Source organism: Nomascus leucogenys, chromosome 10 (genome assembly GCF_006542625.1).
Source record: "Nomascus leucogenys isolate Asia chromosome 10, Asia_NLE_v1, whole genome shotgun sequence".
NCBI lineage: Eukaryota > Metazoa > Chordata > Mammalia > Primates > Hylobatidae > Nomascus > Nomascus leucogenys.
The window spans coordinates 12,656,663-12,678,075 of NC_044390.1; the positions used below are offsets into that span (position 1 = coordinate 12,656,663).

Below are 21,413 nucleotides of genomic sequence, written 5' to 3' on the forward strand. Positions count from 1 at the left end.
ACTATTCACAATAGCAAATAAATGGAATCGGCTTATGTGCCCATCAGTGGTGGATTGGATAAAAAAAAAAAATATATATATGTGGTACATATATACCACAGAATACCATGCAGGCATAAAAATAACAAAATCATATTCTTTGTAGCAATACTGATGCAGCTAGAGGCTATTATCCCAAGCAAATTAACACAGGAACAGAAAACCAAATACTGCTTGTTCTCACTTATAAATGGGAGCTAAACATTGGGTACTCATGGACATAAAGATGGCAACAATAGAAACTGGAGATTACTAGAATGAGAAGGGAAGGAGGTGGGCAATGGTTGAAAATCTGACTGTTGAGTACTATGCTTAGTACCTGGGTGACAAGATCATTTGTACCCCAGACCTCAGCATCATGCAATATACCCAGGTAACAAACCTGCACATATACCCTCTGAATCTAAAATAAAAGTGGGAAAAAAAAAAAAAAAGAGGCCAGATGCGGTGACTCACGCCTGTGATCCCGCACTTTGGGAGGCCGAGGTGGGCAGATCACTTGAGGTCAGGAGTTTGAGACCAGCCTGGCCAACGTGATGAAACCATGTCTCTACTAAAAATACAAAAATTAGTGAGGCATGGTGGCACGTGACTATAATCCCAGCTACTCGGGAGGCTGAGGCAGGAGAATCACTTGAACTCAGGAGGCAGAGGTTGCAGTGAGCTGAGATCACTCCACTGCACTCCAGCCTGGGCAACAGAGTGAGACTTTCTCTCAAAAAAAAAAAAAAAGAAAAAAGAAAAATCATATGACTAGAAAGATTCCATAGAGCCAAAAAAGAAAAAAAGAAAAGGAAAGTCATAACAAAGAGAAAATACATTTACTATTCTTTAAGTGGAAGGTCATAAAGGTCTTCATCTTTGTCTTTATGTTGAGTAGGATGAGGAGGAGGAGGAAGAAATGGAGTTGGTCTTGCTGTCTCAGAGGAGGCAGAGGTGGAAGAAAATCCACGTATAAGTGGACCCACACAGTTCAAACTTGTGGTGTTCGAGGGTCAGCTGTAATAATATATAATATATGTAATACATAATGTAATAAGTGATGTTTTATATCATTTCATTGTTTTCATCAGGACAGTTCAGAGTGTTTAGTACACTGTATTGCTGGAAGCAAATGTCTTTGTTTATTGTTTATCCTATTCCAATCTGGCTTCCATCCTCAGTTTTTCCATTGAAACTACTCACTAATGGCCTATCTTTTACTAATTCTCATCTTTGCTTCTTTGTCCTCATCTTACTTTACTTCTTAGAAGCATTTAGTCCAGTCAACTCTCGCTGTCTAATAACGCAGTCTTTCTTGTGCTTCTCTGATACCTCTCTTCTGGTGTTTTTCCTGCCTCTCCAACTGACCTCCAGATGTTGTAGTATCTCAGTACTGCATCTCCTTTCTTTCCCTCTTTCTTCCTTTTCCTATCCTTTCCTCCATTCCTTCTTTCCCTCCCCTCCTCCTCTCCATCTCACTCTGTTGCCCAGGCTGAGTGCGGTGGTGTGATCACTGCTCCATCTCCTGGGCTCAAGTGATCTTCCTACCACCACCTCCTGAATAGAGTAGGTAGCTGGGACCATAGGCATGCATCACCATGGCCCTGCTAATTTTTGTTTTTTTTCATAGAGATGGGGTCTTGCCATGTTTCCGAGGCTAGTCTGGAATTCCTGGGCTCAAACAATCCACCCGCCTCAGCTTCCCAAAGTGCTGGGATTACAGGCATGATCTACTACACTGAGCCCCTTTTCTAAAAAGCCAGTCAGATTTAGCAGTGAGAGGACTACCTCTTCCCTGATCATGCACCTAGAGAGAGCAGGCTTCTCTTGTTAGCATGGTCTGGTGTTTCCAGATTGCTGGCTTCTCTAGTATTCATTTCAGAATATATGAGGCAAAGAACTTCATCAGTCAGTCTTGGCTCCTGAGATCACTAACTGGTCTGCCTTCCTCTCTGTGTCTTTCAGAGTCTTCTTACATTTGTTTTATATATAATGTCCATGAATTTTAGCTGTACTTGGCAGAAGGAATAAGGAAAAGTGCATCTATGCCATTTTTTCTGGAACTGGAAATGGACCTATTTTAAAAATTAAGCCAGGTGCAGTAGCTCACGCTTGTAATCCCAGCACTTTGGGAGGCTGAGGTGGGCTGATCACGAGCAGGAGATCAAGACCATCCTGGCTAACACCGTGAAAACCCGTCTCTACTAAAAATACAAAAAGTTAGCTGGGCGTGGTGGTGGGTCCCTGTAGTCCCAGCTACTCAGGAGGCTGAGGCAGGAGAGTGGTGAGAACTCTGGAGGCGGAGCTTACAGTGAGCCGAGATTGTATGACTATACTCCAGCCTGGGCGACAGAGTGAGACTCAGTCCTCCCCGCCCCGCCCCCCGCCAAAAAAAATTAGCCAGGCATTGTGGCGTGTGCCTGTAATCCCAGCTACTTGAAAGGTTGAGGCAGGAGAATCGCTTGATCCTGTGAGGTAGAGGCTGCGGTGAGCCGAGATTGCATCACTGCACTCCAGTTAGAGTGACAGAGTGAGACCACAACTCAAAAAAAACCCAAAAACGTTGGATTATCTTTTTATTATTGAATTGTAAGACTCCTTTATACCGGGTGCAAGTCATTTGCATTTGCCAGTGTTTTCATTGCCTCCTATGTACCGTGTGGTGAAGGAGGGATTTTGCCCTAGGGTTATGGGGATGGCTGAACATACAACACGTGACACTGGACAGTTGAGATCAACAGCAGTTTGTTATATGTTTACAGCCTAGGGGAGAAAGACACTACATGCCATGCATGGCTACATGAAAATTACATTTGGGAACAAAATGAACAACCAGGGGCTGTGGGAGGCAGGCTTGGTGATATCAAGAGGCTGGGGTGCCTTCTGGTTCCTACAGAAGGATATGATTGGATTGTTTGGATAAGTCTGTGGGCTGGCAGGGGACCAGGACATGGGAAAGCCACTACGTAGGGATAAGCAGGCACTGTGCCTGGTCCCTGTGATCAGAAGGGCTGTTTGAGTAGGCAGCCTTATCTGTGGGAGCAGAGTGGGGAGGCAAACTTGTGGTTAGGCCATTTGAGGCCATTTGAGGCCCTCCCAGTTATACCAGATGTCAAGGAAGCACACAATATTGGACCTTAATTTGGGTCAAATATTAAATAGAATTGGGGAGAGTAAGTATTTTACTTTGTGAACTTAGGGGAATAACATTTAAGGTTTTTACCACTGAGAATGATGGTAGCCATGGGTTTTTTTCTGATCAGCTTAAGGATGCTTTCTAGTTTTCTGAGAGCTTTTCCCCTTTCCTCCCTCCCTCTCTCCCTTCTTTTCCCCTCCCCCTTCCCTTTGAATGAATTTTGAATATTGCCAAATGCTTTTCCCACATCTATTGAGATGATAATATGATTTTCTCCTTCCGTTATTGCGATGATTTACATTGATTTTTGAATGTTGGTCTACTCTTGTTTCTAGGATAAGCTCCACTTGGTCTTGCTGTGTTGTTATTACTATTTTAATACAGGTGGAGCATCCCTAATCTGAAAATTCAAAATCCGAAATGCTCCAAAACTCCAAACTTGAGTGTCCAAATGGTGTTCATTTCAGATTTTGGATTTTTTGGATTAGGATGTCCAACTGGTAAGTATCATGTAAACATTCCAAAATACAAAAAAAAAAAAAAAAAAATCCAGAATCCAAAAGTGTCTCAAGCATTTCAGATAATGGATGCTCAGCCTGTATACTGCTAGATTTCATTTGTTTATATATTTTTGGGGGACCTTTTCATTTGGTCATGAGGGATATCAGTCTGTAATTTTCTTTTTTGAAATGTTTGTGTCTGGTTTTGGTATCTGGGTTTTCCTGGCCTCATAAATTAGGAAGCACTCCTTCCTATATTTTCTGAAAGAAATAGGCACTAATTATACCTTGAATGTTTGCTAGAATTCACTAGTAAAACCATCTGGGCTTGGAGCTTCCTTTTTGGGAAGTGCATTGATTATTACTCAGATTCTCTGTTTCCTTTTGAGTCAGTTTTGGTGAATTGTGTTTTTAAGGAATCTGTTATTTCATCTAATGTGTTGAATTTATTGGCATAAACATCTATAGCATCTGTAGTGATATCCCATGATTTTGGTAAGAGAGAAAATATTTTATCCTTTTCTTTCTTTCCTAACTATTCCTATTAGTTTATCCATTTATTAATTTTTAAGATAGCCAACTTTTGACTTTGTTAATTTTCTCTGTGTTTTGCTTTTCTCTTTTATTGGTTTCTGCTTTTATATTTAATTTCCTCCATCTACTTACTTTGGATTTAGTTTGCTCATCTTTTTTCTAGATTCTTAAGGTGGAAGCTTAGGACTTTAATATGCATTTTAAATTTAATATTTGTCCTAAATTTAATGTTTAAGTTAAATTCTTGCCCTCCACCCTTTCCTATCCCAACATTCAACTTGCTATTCTTTTAGCTGTCTTAGAAAGCTGAAAATTGTAGAAAATCTCAGATATTGAAGCTAAGGATTTCAGAGCAAACTTGATTCTTCCTTTTCCTCATCCACCATATTCAGTACATGATAAATCCTATTCATTTTAGTCCCCAGATATATCTTCAGTCCGTTCCCCCACCTTTTTTTTTTTTTCCAAAGGAAGCTGTGTGGAAATTTAATTTTTAATTTTCTTGTAGCAAGGGGTCTTGCTATGTTGCCCCAGCTGGTCTCAAGCTCCTGGCTTCAAGCAGTCCTCTCACCTTGGCCTCCTGAAGTGTTAGGATTATAAGTGTGAGCCACTGTGCCTGGTCTTATCTTCTTTCTATTTCTGCTGCCATCTGTCTTTCACCTAGATGATCATAAGGGTGTATCATCCTTATCATTTTAGGCCAGTTCTCCAAAGAGCAACCAGAAGGACTGGAATCAGATCAGGCCATTCCCTGAATTAAAATCGTCATTGGCTTTAGGAAATGCCTGCTTCCAGCTTCTGCTGGAGGCTATGCTTCCCAGCAAGAAAAGAAAAAAAAAAATTCATTGGCTTCCTATTATGCAAAATAAATTCCATTATGTCGTATCGTGGTCTATAAGGCCCTGCATATGTGGCCTTTACCTACCTATCAAGTCTCATTTCCTAGGCCGAGTGTGGTGGCTTATGCCTATAATCCCAACACTTTGGGAGGCCAAGGCGGGCGGATCACGAAATCAGGAGTTCGAGACCAGCCTGACCAACATGGTGAAACCCCATCTCTATTAAAGGGTGTGGTGGCACGCACCTGTAGTCCCAGCTACTCAGGAGGCTGAAGCAAGAGGATCACTTGAACCCAGAAGGTGGAGGTTGCCGTGAGCCAAGATCGCACCACTGCACTCCCGCCTGGGTGACAGAGCAAGACTTTGTCACACAAAAAAAAAAAAAAATTATTTTAATTTTAGTTCAATTATCACCTCCTTGGAAAACCTTTTCTATTGAAATTACTTAAGCAATAATTTTAATCCATTCTGTTACTGCCTTAACACAGACTACCATCAATCATTAACTCTCACATATTATTGTAACTATCCTCCTTTTATCTGATGTTACCCACCTCGTATCTCCTCTCTCTTCCAATTGAATCTATTCTTTTAAAATATCTCTAGGATTTTATGATGCCATTTTCCTGGTTAAAACCCAGGTTAGGCCGGGAATGGTGGCTCATGCCTGTAATCCCAGCGCTTGGATGCCCAGGCTGGTGGATCAGTTGAGGCCAGGAGTTTGAGACTAGCCTGGCCAACATGGAGAAATCCTGTCCCTACTAAAAATACAAAAAAAAAAAAAAAAAAAAGAAAAAAAATTTAGCTGGACATGACAGCGCATGCCTGTAATCCCAGCTACTTGGGAGGCTGAGGCACGAGAATTTCTTGTGCCTGGGAGGCAGAGGTTGCAGTGAGCTGAGCTCGTGCCACTGCACTCCAGTCTAGGTGATAAAGCAAGACTCTGTCTCAAAAAACAAACAAACAAAAAAAACAACAGCCAGGTTAATGGCTTTCAATCAATTATCCTTAGAATAAAGTCTAAATTCTTTAGCTTGTTCTAGAAGTTTTTTTGTTGTTTATCTCTTTTTTGGTGATCTGCTTTCTTTTTACTTCTATAGCTTCATTTCTTCTCATAGTCTTCTTGATACTCTGATCCAGGCATACTGAATTCTCTCTCTGTTTTTATTGTGTGCCAAGTTTTTTCTTTTCTCGGGCTTTTCAATAAACTAATCTGTGTACCTCACCTGCTTATCTTAGTAAGTTCAGACTGCTATTATAAAATACTACAGACTTGGTAGCTTATAAACTGCAGAAATTTATTTCTTAGTTATAGTTTAGTTCTAGAGGATGAGAAGTCCAAGATCAAGGTGCTGGCAGATTTGATGTCTGTTGAGGGCCCATTTCCTGGTTCATAGATGGGGTCTTATCCCTGTGTCCTCATGTGGTGGGATGGGTGAAAGAGCTCCCTTTTACCCATTAGTTAGGATAAACTAAAAGTTATTTATCCTGGTGGAGCTTACATTCAAGTGGGTGGAAATAGGCAAAAATAAAAACATACTAAACATGTATTGGCCAGGCATGGTGGCTTACGCCTGTAATCTCAGCACTTTGGGAGGCTGAGGTGGGAGGATCACCTAAGACCAGCCTGGACAACATAGGGAGATTCCATCTCTACAAAAAATAAAAAGGAAAATTAGCCAAGAGTGGTGGCATGCACCTGTATTATCAGCTACTCAGGAGGCTAAGGTGGGAGGATCGCTTGAGCCCAGGAGTTCGAGGCCGCAAGTTAACCATGATTGTGCTACTGCACTCCAGCTGGGATGATAGAGTGAGACCCTGTCTCAAAAATAAATAAATAAAAAATGTATCAAGTTAGACAGTTGGTGTTATTGAAAAAAATAAAGCAGGAAAGGGGGCATATAAAGTGTTCTTGGTGGCTGCAATTTTAAATAGTTACCAGGGAAGACTTCTCTGAGGAGGGCATAACACAAAAAGAACTGAAGGAGGTGAGGAAATGAGTCACGTGGACTTCTGGGGCAAGTATTTTTCCAGATCTGTGGAACAGCAGGTCTCTAAGGTGGGAATATGCCTCTCATGTTGAAAAAGCAACCAGGAGGCTAGTGTAGCTCTAGCATAGTGAGCAAGGGGGACATTGGGTCAGTGATCAGGCCTGCCTCTTGTAGGGCCTCATAGACTATTATACAGACTTTAGTTTTTAACTGTTACTGTCGTAGAAAGCTATCGGATAATTTTAAGCAAGGAAACAACAAGATTTGATTTGCATTTTTATGGGATACACTCTAGCTGCTGTGTGTTAGTGGGGTGAGGGTAGGAGCAAAGAGAGTGTTAGGAGGCCATTGTAATGATCTATGTACAATGTGATGGTGACTTGGAGCAGAGTGGTAACAGTAGAGGTGCTGAGATTCTGGATACATTTTGAATGTGGATCTAATAGGATTTTCTGATTAGTGGGACATAAAATGTAATTTTTTCTTTTTTGAGACAGAGTATCACTCTGTTGCCCAGTCTGGAGTGCAGTGGCGCAATCTTGGCTCACTGCAATCTCCGCCTCCTGGGTTCAAGCAATTCTCCTGCCTTAGCCTCCCGAGTAGCTGAGATCACAGGGGCGTGCCACCATGCCCAGCTAATTTTTGTATTTTTAATAGACCATTGGCCAGGATAGTCTTGATCTCTTGACCTTGTGATCCGCCTGCCTCGGCCTCTCAAAGTGCTAGGATTACAGGCATGAGCCACTGTGCCCGGCCTAAAATGTCATTTTTTTGGGTAACTTTTTCAGAGAGTCTGTAAGCTTCTTGAGGGTGAAGACCTTGTCTTATTTATCATTGTATTCTTAGCACCATATCACAACAGCTAGAACATAGTAATCACATGCCCATGTGATTTTTAAAAAATCATATAGTACTTAAAAACATTTATTTACTTTTTAAATTGACACATTTTAATTACACCTATTTGTGGGTTACATTTTGATGTTCAATACATATCTATGTTGTGTAATAATCCGATCAGTGTAGTTAGTGTATCCATCACCTCATTCATGTATCATTTCTTTGTGGTGAGAGCATTCAAAAGGCTCTCTTTTAGCTATTTTGTGATATACAATATTTCACTGTTAACCACAGTTACCCTACTGCATGGTATAATAGCAGCAAGTAAATACTTTTTGAATGAATGACTGTATATGGAAACTTAACAGTGAAAAACGAGAGTAAAGTGAAAGGCAGCCTAAAGCTGTGGTGGTGATAACAAAACAGCCGGGCACTGTGGCTCACGCCTGTAATCCCAGCACTTTGGGAGGCTGAGGCAGGTGGATCACCTGAGGTCAGGAGTTTGAGACCAGCTTGGCCAACATGGTGAAACCCCGTCTCTACTAAAAATACAAAAATTAGCCAGGCGTGGTGGCAAGCGCCTGTAATCCCAGCTACTCGGGAGGCTGAGGCAGGAGAATCGCTTGAACCTGGGAGGCAGAGGTTGCAGTGAGCTGAGATTATGCCACTGCACTCCAGCCTTGGTGACAGAGCGAGACTCTGTCTCAAACAAAACAAAACAAATGAAGCATATTTTTCTATTTCTTTTTTTCTTTTTTCTCCTTCTTTTTCGAGACAGGGTCTCATTCTATTGCCTGGGCTGGAGTGCAGTGGTGTGAACATGGCTCACCACAGCCTGGACCTCCTGGGCTCAAGTGATCTTCCCGCCTCAACCTCTCAAGTACCTGGGACTATAGGTGCATGCCACCATGCCTGGCTAATTTTTTTTTTTGTGTGTGTGTTTTTTTGTAGAGATGGAGATTTGCCATGTTGCCAAGGCAGGTCTCAAATTCCTAGGCTCAAGCGATCTGCCTGCTTTAGCCTCCCAAAGTGCTGGCATTACAGGTGTGAGCCATTGTGCCCGGCTGAAGCATCTTTTAAAGAAGAATTGTTCTGTAGTTCTAGCACTTGAGACTGTGGTCATCTGGAAGACAACTCTTTCATCAGTTAAAAAAAAAGATGAACTCATATTCCTCACTTTCATCCCCTGGATAATCTCCTTTAAGGGTTATTACCAAAAGGAATAATTAAAGTAATGATAGCTAACATTTACTGAATGTTTTCTTTGTACCAGGTACAATGATAAGTGCATTGCATGTATTATTTAATTGTCATGAGATTCATATGAAGTAAGCGTTATTGTTATTCCACTTAACAGATGAGGAAATTGAAGGTCACATAGCTACTAAGAGCAGTATGAATCCAGGATTCAAGCCGAAGCCTAGGTCTTAATTGCTACCCTGTCTTGCTTCCCATCTGGCATCTGTTTTCAGTCTTCCTCTCTCTCCTTGCTATTCTAAGTGACTTTGATAACTCAAGGAACATTTTAACCTCCCAGTTCCTTAATGTTGTCAATGTCAATGATCTTTCGTATCTCTCTTTTTTTTAAATTTTTTAATTTATTATTATTATTATTATTATTTTTTTTTTTAAATTTTTTTTTTTTTTGAGACAGAGTCTTGCTCTGTCGCCCAGGCTGGAGTGCAGTGGCGCAATCTCGGCTCACTGCAAGTTCCGCCTCCCGGGTTCATGCCATTCTCCTGCCTCAGCCTCTCCGAGTAGCTGGGACTACAGGCGCCCGCCACCACGCCCGGCTAATTTTTTGTGTTTTTTAGTAGAGACGGGGTTTCACCATGGTCTGGATCTCCTGACCTCGTGATCCGCCCGCCTCAGCCTCCCAAAGTGCTGGGATTACAAGCGTGAGCCACCGCGCCCGGCCCGTATCTCTTTTCTAGCTACTCAATTCCATGGCAGTACCTTCTACTGTATCATCAGGAACAATAGTTTCACCTGAAATATTAAAGTCATATCTCCCCATTCTTTACCATAATTGTCTATCCTCTCACAAACTTTCTTCTTCATATTCTCACTACTTCATTTCCTTGGCCTTGCTGAGTAATCTAGTTTTTTAATTGCTATCTTTTCATCTAGTCTTTCAGTCCTTCCCTTTCATCTTTAAGTGTACATCTAATGGCAGTTCATATTCGTTGAGCACTTACAATATCTCAAGCACTGTATTTAGTATTTTGCAAAGTGATTTCCTTAAGGTCATATAATTAGGCATTGGTTGAGACCCAAGACCCAAGCCCACATCTGTTTTTGACACTGACACTCATGATGTTATAGCATTTCATCCTTATTGCTGTCTTCATTTTATTTACTTTCTCCCTGATGCTTTCAATTCTAGTCTGTCATCCTATTATTCTTTTTTTTTTGTTTGAGACAGAGTCTCACTCTGTCACCCAGGCTGGAGTGCAGTGGTGTGATCTTGGCTCACTGCAACCTCCCCAACCCACCCGGGTTCAAGCCATTCTCTGGCCTGAGCCTCCCTAGTAGCTGGGATTACAGGTGCACACCACCATGCCTGGCTAATTTTTATATTTTTAGGAGAGATGGGGTTTCACCATGTTGGCCAGACTGGTCTCGAACTCCTGACCTCAAGTGATCTGCCTGCCTTGGCCTCCCAAAGTGCTGGGGATGCAGGCATGAGCCACCATGCCCAGCCCCTCATCCTATTATTCTTATTTGACAAAACCTCAAGCCATACATAGATCAGTATAACAGTCCGTATTTTAAAATATAGATATTGCTAGGTATATGGAATTTAAAATACTGTTTGAAGATGGTTTTATTTGGCTCAGAAAATTACAAGGAAGAATCATCTGCTGGGAATTATGGGTGTCGGGAAGAATGGGATCTCAAGCTAGTGGAATATAGTAAAGACTAAAAATTACTTTCATTAAATTACTTTCAAAGAGAACTTCTTTGTTGAACACATTATATGACATAAAAGTATTTGTTATGCTTGCCAGTAATTTCTTGATCCTGGCTGGGCGTGGTGGCTCACGCCTGTAATCTCAGCACCTTGGGAGGCCGAGGCAGACAGATCTTCTCAGGTCAGGAGTTGGAGACCAGCCTGGCCAACATGGTGAAACCCCATTTCTACTAAAAATACAAAAATTGGCCAGGTGTGGTGGCACGTGCCTGTAGTCTCAGCTACTCAGGAGGCCGAGGCAGGAGAATTGCTTGAACCTGGGAGGAGGAGGTTGCAGTGAGCCAAGATCGTGCCACTGCATTCCAGTCTGGGCGACAGAGTGAGACTCTGTCTCAAAAAAAAAAAAAAAAAAAAAAAAAATTATCCAGACGTTGGTGGTACGTGCCTGTAGTCCCAGCTACTCGGGAGGCTGAGGCACGAGAACCCCTTGAACCGGGGAGGCGGAGATGGCAGTGAGCTGAGATCGCACCATTGCACTACAGCCTGGGCAACAGAGTGAAATTGTCTCATAAATAAATAAATAAATAAAATAAAATAAAACAAAAGCTAACTTGCTGATAATAGGTCTTACATAAGTAAGGACAAAGTGTCATAAACAAAGAATTTTTTAAAAGTGTCATAAACAAAATAATATTCTAACTGAAGCAACTGGATACCATAATGAAAAGAAATTGAACCAATGCAAATTTATAGCATAAGGATGGGAACTAATTTTAGAAGTCCTACTTTGGATAGATTTTCACCTTTTGTACAGTTACCACTTGAAAATTTTCCTTATGTATACCAAAAGAGATACACTAATTATTTTCTTGTTATTTCTATTTGCATTGTCTTGTTTTATAAAAATATTTTTCCGTATATTTTTCTAAAAGTCGTTATTTCACAGGGTTTCATCTGCCCCTTATGTATGAAAAGATGTGTAACTGCTATTGATTTATCGGAGCATTACCAGAAAGTGCACGATGAAAATGAAACAAGAGGACAGGAACTTCTTAATGACTCCAGTGTTACTGTGGGTCCTGTATATTTTGTTTTAGCAGCTTGGTTTTGGGTTGCTCAAAATAGCTCATTTTTCCTTGCCTGGGTGTTGCTTAACTTTTTACGCTACAAGGGAATATGGATTGCTTTAATTATGCATGCTTAAAGGAAGTTTCAATAAGGAAAAGAGGCTCTTGGGAAGTCTGCGTGGTTTCTCTTACTGTTTGCAGCTGTCTTTTTGTGAATTTGTAAATAAATACAGAAATTTAAGTTAATGTTTTGTATCAATTTTGCCATGAAATCAAAATATTAAGTGAATATTATTCCAACATTGGTAAGTTATATTTTTATCATTTTGTTAATGTTTCATTAATGGATGTATTAAAATGCTTTAGTATAAAATACTTTGCTGTTACATAGAAAGAGGACTTTGAGGCTGGGCACTGTTGCTCACGCCTGTAATCCCAGCACTTTGGGAGGTTGAGGTGGGCAGATCACTTGAGGTCAGGAGTTTGAGACCAGCCTGACCACTGAGCTCAGGAGTTTGAGACCAGCCTGGCCAACATGGTGAAACCCTGTCTCTACTAAAAATACAAAAACTAGCTGGGTGTTGTGGCATCTGCCTGTACTTCTAGCTACAGGGAAGGCTGAGGCACAAGAATCGCTTGAACCTGGGAGGCAGGGGTTGTAGTGAGCCGAGATCACGCCTGTGCACTCCAGCCTGGGCAACAGAGTGAGACTCTGTCCTGTCCCTGCCCCACCATCGCCAAAAAAAAAAAAAAAAAAAAAAAAAAAAGGAAAGAAGACTTTGCATATGAACAGTTATTGTCCCTATTCGGGAAAATATACAGCATTAGAACTTGAATCTCAGACTGTCTCAATTTTTGTTTTAACTCCCCTAGACTTGAGGAAGGTGACAGAATGACATACTCTCATAAGTAACAGTGGATCACTCCAAAAATATTTCTCAGTATTTCCCAGTATCTGAGGCTGCACATAACAAAGGCTGAGGAGAGGAGCAAGTTAGGGGAAGTGCTGCCCATTTTCAGGCTGAAAAGAATTTCTCAGATGATCCTGATAATGTGTTTTCTTTGAAAATCACTATGGTATTCCAAAAACAAAGGAAACATAGCTTTTAAAACATATTTTATAAATCTTATAAAATAATGCAACCTTTTGCACCAGAAGGACCAAAAATTACTTTTTTTCTGTGAGGTAATTATGTATATAAGAAAGCACTCTTAACCACATTTAGTTATTTGACATATTAATGGAGTACCTTTTATGTGGCAGATATTTTGGCAGGTGAGGGAGATAATAGGTGAATAAGGTGCAATGTCTACCCCAGGAGGTTTCTGTGATAGGTATTATTTGCAAAAAGTGCAGTGGCTAATTCAGCATGAGAGGAACTCAGGAAAAACTTTATAGGAGGACAGTTAAACCAGAGATTTTAACTGTGGTGGAGAAAATGGGTGCATGTAGGATGATACCAATTAAACCGGCTGAAGCAGTGCAAGGAAAGATGGAGGCATAAAAGATTCTTGAAAATCTTCTTAGCATTTTATCACGTTATCCTTCTGGACCTTGTGGGTCAACTTTTCTTCTTGATGGACTAGCCAAAATCAAAAGTAATAATCTCACCTACTCCACACTTAAAGTAAGGGCTTTCCTTTTTTTTTTTTTTTTTTTTTTTTTGAGGCAGAATCTCACTGTGTCACCCAGGCTGGAGTGCAGTGGTGCAATTTTGGCTTGCTGCAACCTCCACCGCCCGGGTTCAAACAATTCTCCTGCCTCAGCCTCCCAAGTAGCTGGGACTACAAGGGTGCACCAGCATGCCCAGCTAATTTTTTGTATTTTTTTTTTTTTTTAAATAGAGATGGGGTTTCACCATGTTGGCTAGGGTAGTCTAGAACTCCTGGCCTCAAGTGATCTGCCTGCCTTGGCCTGCCAAAGTGCTGGGATTATGAGCATGAACAACTGTGCCCGGCCAGGGCTTTTTCTTTTAACTAAAAGGATACTTGGTACAACAGGAGTACCTTAAGTTCCAGTTAAGGTAAGTTCTTAGTTGCAGTGGATATGAGAAAGGATTACAGATAACCAAACTCTAGAAGTACTGAATATATTGTTTTTAATCTTAAGTAAATTGTGTTTTTTGGAAATTGGTGACAAATTTGAAATGACTAAGGGAAATAAATGTAGCTGGCTAGTTTTAGTGTGTTATTGTTAGCTAACAGTCCTTCTCTGGAATTTATCTATCTAGCAACCTCGATCCCCTTGGAGATCATTTAGAAAAAAATAGAGGAGTCTCGTATCAAATTGGTTTTCAAAGTCCATGAACCTAAAGATCATGCAATCTGTTCGTGGGACATCCCTGAGGCACTCATTCTAAACTCAAATGATGGGTTTTAATACACTTTTTAAAAAAAATCTACCCATCCCATTTATTACAGGTTAGCATTCCCAGAGCTAGTATGCTAAGAATTTTTAGTAATGACTGTTGAAATATAGAGCAGGCAAACTATAAAATGTGGGTATAAGAATTAAAGAGGCTTGCCAGAATTAATAGGGTAGAAGACATCTTTTCAGTGATAAATATTTATGTCTTGGAGGCATTAGGCAAAGGTTTAATATCATCTATTTGAGAAGGTGAGGAATTACATGTATTTTAGTAAGATTTATTTTTATTAGAAATGTCCCCAAATTTAAGTTTTATTTAAGCAAGGAAATCTTAATCACATGGAAAATTCACTTATGTGGAATATTTCTATAATGAAATGTATGTTACTGATTTCTAAAATTTCTCATTAGGAATTAATCATTTATTTCTGGGATATTAATCTGGTAATTTTTGGAAGTTGTAAGAAGGTATGGCATACCTCAGTGTGATCATTAGCTTTCTGGCACTCTTAGGTATCTGGAGCCCAAACCTGAAAGTGGAGACAATAGTCAAAAAGCCACAGTTGTGAAGATTAAATCGTGTAATAGGGATGTAGCTTCTCCGAGGAACACTTTTTCATTTGCTTTCTAGTTTATTAGCAGAAGTTGAGACACAAAAGAGAAATGACAGGCTAAACATTATATGGGTACATGTACTGTTGCACTAAAGGCATATCTACTAGTGTTGTACAACAGTGGGTAGGAGATCTAAGAATGCCAACAGATGGTTTTGAAGAAAAAGAGAATGACAGCAGCTAGACTAACATCCTGACTGGGAGCATTCATTCATTCAGAAGACAATGTTGAGTACCATATCTCTGGAGCCTAATGGCATCACTGTATTCTGATATCCAGAGGCACATCCTCAATACTACTGTTTGCTCATTTCAGGAGTTTCATAGGAGATTATTGCATTTATCACCTGTTGTCCCCCTGCCCTTCATTCTGGCTCTGTGATCAGAACACACCTAGAAGCCTTCTGTCTCCTAAATGTAACATGACTATTCGTAGTGTTTCTTGCACCTTTGTTTACGCTCCTCCATTTGCTTAGAATGCTTTTCTCTCTGCCAGGTAAACTCCTATTTATTCTTTAGTACCGAATTCCAGTGACTCTCTCTCTCTCTCACACACGCATACACTATGCAGCTGCAATGAGGATGGAGATGAGACACATATATAATATGTATGTGTGTATGTATTTTTGTAAAGTATTAACTGCTGCCAAAGGTGGAGTTGGATACTTCTCCTGTGTTCCCATAATTCTTTATATGTAATTGTATTATACAGCATTGTATGATAATATTTGTCTACATATCAGTATCCCAAATAAACAGTGAGCCTTGATTCTGCCACATAATGTGCACAAATAATAAATGAGGATGTACATTTTTTTGCATCAGCACTCAAGGAGCAGGTTTCTTATTTATTTATTTTTAGTTTTTACGTGCTCAGAGTACTTATTGCTTAGCTCATTTTCTCCCTTGGAAGATTTTATAATCTGTAAGCTATTAAAGATCTTCTGTTTTCTTGGCCAATTTTTGCACTGCCAGGTTCATTCATATTTCAGTGAATAAATATACAATATAGAAAAATATAGTATGTTTAAAGTACCACCTGTGGCCATTATGGAAATACGGACAAAAAAAATCCAATATGCTGTGTATTACAGTGAGTATAGGAACTCGATAAGCTAATGAGGGTGCTCCTGGAGGGAAAAAGCAGTATACGCAAAGGCACAGAAATTTGAAGTGTGATGGCGTGCTCAGGGAAACGCAGGTATTTTAGTAATGTTGAAGTATGGTGAGGGAGTGTCTGGAGATCTGACTGCATAGGTTGTTAGGGGAATGGTTATGCAGAACCTTGTATGCCATCTTGATGATAAAGGTTGCTGAAGGATATTGAAGAATCTATTTTAGAAAGATTCCTCTGGCAGCTCTGTGGAAGATTAGTTAGGAAGAGGGAAGACTGGATATAGGAGCACTGTTTCTAATGTTATTGCAGTAGTCTGGACAAGAGATACTGAGTGTCTGAACATGAGCAGCTGCAATGAGGATGGAGATGAGAAGATGGAAAGGAGAAATGTTTATGCTTAATGTTTTATTAGAAATGAGTGAGAGGGAGAGTAGTGAGTAGTTTAGCCAAATTTTTAGGTTTTCTAGTTTAGGTGAAAGGTGGGCATTGGTGAGAAAAGGAGGTTTGGGAAATGAGTCTTGCATTTGTTGTATTTGAGATGCCTGTGGGATGCAGGTACAGATACATGTGGTTGAAGATCCAGAAGAATTCTGGAGTGAGTTATTGGCTAGATAGACAGATTTGGGAGTCATCAGCATGTCAGTGATAGCTAAAACCATTGCATTGTTATACACCTGGGAGAATGCTGAATCAGAAGAGGAGGAAGTCAATGAGAGAGCCTTGGGGAACGGTGATCTTTAAAGGGCATTGTATTTTGTTTTTTTATAGAATCAAGAGAGGATGACCATTCTTATATGTAAAAGCTGTACATTCTAATAAAACTTACTTTCCATAGAACCTTCAAAGTTATAATGTATTTACTTGTTGCTTACAGTGCCGAAGCACCACTGCCACACACATTCCATTTTATTTTTGTATCTGTAATAGAGGGGAATTTTAGAATTGTGGTGTACTTGATGGAAGCAAAACAAGTTTATTTCTTGCTACCTTTAATTAGCAGAATTGTATGTGTAATAACTTTATCATGATTTTGCTAATTACTATTTTAAAAAAATCTTTGATTTAATGAATGACTACAAATATTCTTTTTTTTTTGATAAGGAGTCTTGCTCTGTCGCCCAGGCTGGAGTACAGTGGCATGATCTTGGCTCACTGCAACCTCCACCTCCCAGGTTCAAGCAATTCTCCTGCCTCAGCCTCCTGAGTAGCTGGGACTACAGGTGTATGCCACCACGCCTGGCTGGGCATGGTGGCTCATGCCTGTAATCCCAACACTTTGGGAGGCTGAGGCGGGTGGATCACCTGAGGTCAGGAGTTCGAGACCAGCCTGGCCAACATGGCGAAACCCCATCTCTACTAAAAACGCACAAATATTAGCCGGGCATGGTGGCGGGTGCCTGTAATCCCAGCTCCTCAGGAGGCTGAGGCAGGGAGAATCGCTTGAACCCAGGAGGTGGAGGTTTGCAGTGAGCCAAGATCGCGCCATTGCACTCCAGCCTGGGTGACAGAGTGAGACTCATTCTCAAAATAAAATAAAATAAAATAAAAAAATAAAAGTTGCAACCCAGTAAGTTGATTTCATAATTCATTAATGAATTGCAACCTAAAATTTGTAAAACATGGGTCTTGATATCAGCATCTTTAACATAGTACTCTAGTTGGTAGTTTTAACCATATAATAATTTTGGGATTAGTTATATAGTTATATTTGTTTTTTATATTTTATGGGGCTACACATTAATTTTAGGCCTTTACTGTGTTAGCCGTAGGTTAGCAAGGACATTTACTGACTAGAATACTTGTTATCATTTTAGATATCTGAACTCTGTGGTGATTATGAATTACTTTTTTTCCCCCTCAGTGATTCATCTTCTTCTTTTTTTTTTTTTTGTTAGCATTCCTGAGAAGTAGATTGGAATAGATATTATTTTACTAATGAGGATATCTAGAGAAAGGAAGGATACGAAGGCAAATCTTCTCAACTAATCTATATTAGAACTAACTTTTCAGATTAGACTTGGGTACTCCAGCTATTAATTTATCTGACCTAAAAGATGGTTGCAAGGGCTTTGTATTTTGTAAACTTCAACTAGAATAGACAATGAAGTATCTTTTCATGATACTAGAATTTGGGATTAATACCATAAGATATAATTTACCTAATAGCACCATTGGTATGATTCAGACATTTGATGATATTTAATAATATGCAAATTGTTATTTCACAATATTAAATACTATTTTGAAACTTTTTTCTGCCCTTTTCTATAGGGTTTCATATGTCCCCAGTGTATGAAATCTCTTGGATCTGCTGATGAACTTTTCAAACATTATGAAGCTGTTCATGATGCTGGTAATGACTCAGGTCATGGAGGAGAGTCTAATCTTGCTTTGAAGCGGTACGGTATGATAATTTTGAAGTATAATATTATGGAATATGCATGTGATATCGTTGTTTAATCATGATTAATTAGCTTATGAAAATAGTAACCTTTTTGTATTATTTAATTTAAATCTGTTGTCATTTAGCATATCCTTCCTCCATTATTGTTAAAAACTATTCAATCCTTGACCAGTAACTATGCCAGCAACTACAATACGGTACATAGGTTATGTTTTTAATGAATATTGTAAGTTAGCAAAAGAAGATTAAATTATATTTAGCATATTGTGTAATATAAAATGATACGATTTGCTTAGATGACTTTATAGTAGGTTGTTAAAATAATAAATGTAGCCAACAATTAAAATTTAATTTTTAATTTAAAATTTAAAAATTTCCATTTATAATCACCAGTATAGCAATAAGCAGACGTACACATTGTGTTTCCTGGTAATTTGTCTTGGCCATTTTAAGAAGTAAAAGTAAACTAAAATATAACTACTTAGAATGGCATTCAACAATATAACTTTGCATTTCTTCTGCTATTGGAGAGAACTCTTGTCTTTTATCCTCACTGAGGGCATAAAAGTTTTACTTCATTGTACTTGTAAAAAAGTATTTTTATGCTTTCCTAAAAAGAAAACTTACTGTTTGATTAATCTGTGTAACACAAAGAATACTACATAAAGGAAAATATGATAACCATATAAACTTTGTGGTTGATAGATAATGTAGAACTATAAAACATGGCCATTTTACTGTATTAAAGTATGTGGGAAAACCAGTGCTTTTGGGAAGAATGGATCTTCCTTTTTAATATGACTGTTAATGCTCTTGGGTATTTTTATGTGTGAATTAATAATTTTGGCTACTCTTCTTTTGTCATTTGTTAGGAAATACATTAAAAATAGGTGGTTAAATTATATTATAAATGTTTTTATATTTAATATCAATTTAATAGAGTTGTGTTTCAACTATGAATTAGACCGTGTCCGATATATGAACTTTTAACATAAAAGCATCCACGGTCTACCCTTTTTCTTCTTAACTTTTCATTTAGTGTTTTAGTTAATTGAAGCCTGACTTCTGCCCTGCCATTCTCTGGCAATGGCTCTGAAGGCCAACAGTAACCTGGATTATTTTCAGTTCTTATTTTGCTTGACCTCTGTTTTGATTATCTATTACTGTCTGACAATCTACCCAAAGAGCATAGTGGTTTAAAACTATAACAGTTTATTAATTCTCTTGATTCTTTGAATTGACTGCATGGTTCTTCTGCTTTAAGTGAGGGAGACTGGGGTTGTAGGAAGATCAGAAGGTTCAAAATGGCCTCACATTCATGGCTGGAAGTCTGTGTTGGATGCCAGCTAGGAGCTTATCTGGGGCTTTATGCCAAAGGCTTCAGTTCTCTTTCATGTGGGCCTCTTTATGTGGCTGCTTGGACTTCCTCACAAGCTGGTAGTTGGTTCCAAGGTAGTATGTTCCAAGAGGAAAGAAGCAGAAGCTGCCAATCTTCTTTAGGCTTGATTCAAAAGTGTCAGAGCATCACTTCTGCCATTCTATTGGATAAAGTAGTCATAGTGCCAAGTCAGATTCATGAGGCCTGAAGATAAACTTTGTCTTTTAGTGGATTAGTGGATTTTGTGTTTAGGAAAGGAAGAACTTGATTGTAGTCATCTCTGTAGACTATCTACAACAACCACTGCAACATTTGGCTGTGCCAGCTCTCCTTCCTTCTACTCTTCTGAGATGACATACCAGTGTGATAATTTTTTCTTGATCTGTTTTGTATGCTGCTGTTTCTCTGTATGATCTACCTAGGGTAATATCTACATCCATAACTTCCTCCTAAACCATATCTCCAACCTAGAATTATCTCCCAACTTGCCTATTAGGTATCTTCCCTCAGATGTTTCCGAGGCACCTCATCATTGACATTTTGAAAACAGAGTTTATTCTATTTTCCTCTAAACCTACTGCTTGTCTACTATTACTTCTTCTGGAGAATGGCGTCATTATCTGTCCCCACCCAGTTAGTAAAGCCAGGAAAGTAGGTGTGCTCATTTTTACATATCTGCTCCTCCTACCCGCATCTGATGTATCATAAAGTTTAGTTAATTCTGTTTCCTTAACAGCATATATTCTTTTACATTTTCACTGTTATATTTTATTTTAGGCCTTAAATCTCACTCAAAAATGTTTTTTCATATTTATAGTTGGCTCTCTATCTTTAGTCTTGTACTCCTCCAATTCTCCATATTGCTGCCAGAATAATATTCTTTTTTCTTTGTTTTTAGAGATAGGATCTTGCTCTGTTTTCCAGGCTGGCACAATCATAGCTTACTGTAGCCTCCTACTCCTGGTCTCAAGTGATCCTCCTGCCTCTGCCTCCCAAGTAACTGGGACTACAGGCATGGACCAACATGCCTGGCTAATTTTTACTTTTTTTTTTTTTTTTTTTTTTTGGGACAGTGTCTTGCTATGTTGCCCAAGAACCTCAAGAAGTCCTCAAGGAATTCTCCCACCTCAGCCTGCCAAAGTGTTAGGATTGCAGGCCTGAGTCACTGCGCCTGGCCAGAATAATATTCTTAAAATGCAAATTTGATTGGCATTGCTTTAAGTAGTAATTTTTGCAGGCTTCTCATTGCTTATGGAATAGTTACTGCATGCGTTTCCATTTTTATCTTATTGTATCTCTTCTTCCCATTTTCCTACACCTCAGTTTCTGACAATTACATTCTACTCCACTATACCACTTTGGATGACATGTGACTATGAGCAGGATACGTCTTTTAGATCAAAAGTCCACATGACTCAGGTGGGTCATGAAACCTTTTTGCTTTAAAGCCCTCTGTTCATCAGTTTATATGCGAATTTCATCAACATCAATCAAATATTTGAAGCTTGATGCATTAGTGAGCTTTTTTAGGCTAGATCTTTAAATGTATGTATGTAGATGTACATAGTACAAAATTCAGATGGTTCAAAAAAGTTGATGGTGAAAATTGAGCGCTTGCCACCCCTTTTTCCCTAGCCTCTTTTTTTCATCAGTTTCTTATGTATTCTTCCAGAGATATTCTGTGCTTATA

General features: G+C 39.3%; 1 protein-coding gene across 2 annotated transcripts in view; it reads left to right on the top strand.

The window, feature by feature from the left end:
• EEA1 (early endosome antigen 1) overlaps window positions 1–21,413 on the top strand; it is a 157,069-nt gene that overhangs the window by 46,282 nt on the left and 89,374 nt on the right. For both annotated transcript variants that reach the window (XM_030819863.1, XM_003259658.2), the window contains exon 3: window positions 18,213–18,340. In XM_030819863.1, coding sequence (XP_030675723.1) covers window positions 18,213–18,340 — 128 coding nt within the window. The remainder of the gene's footprint in view (window positions 1–18,212; window positions 18,341–21,413) is intronic.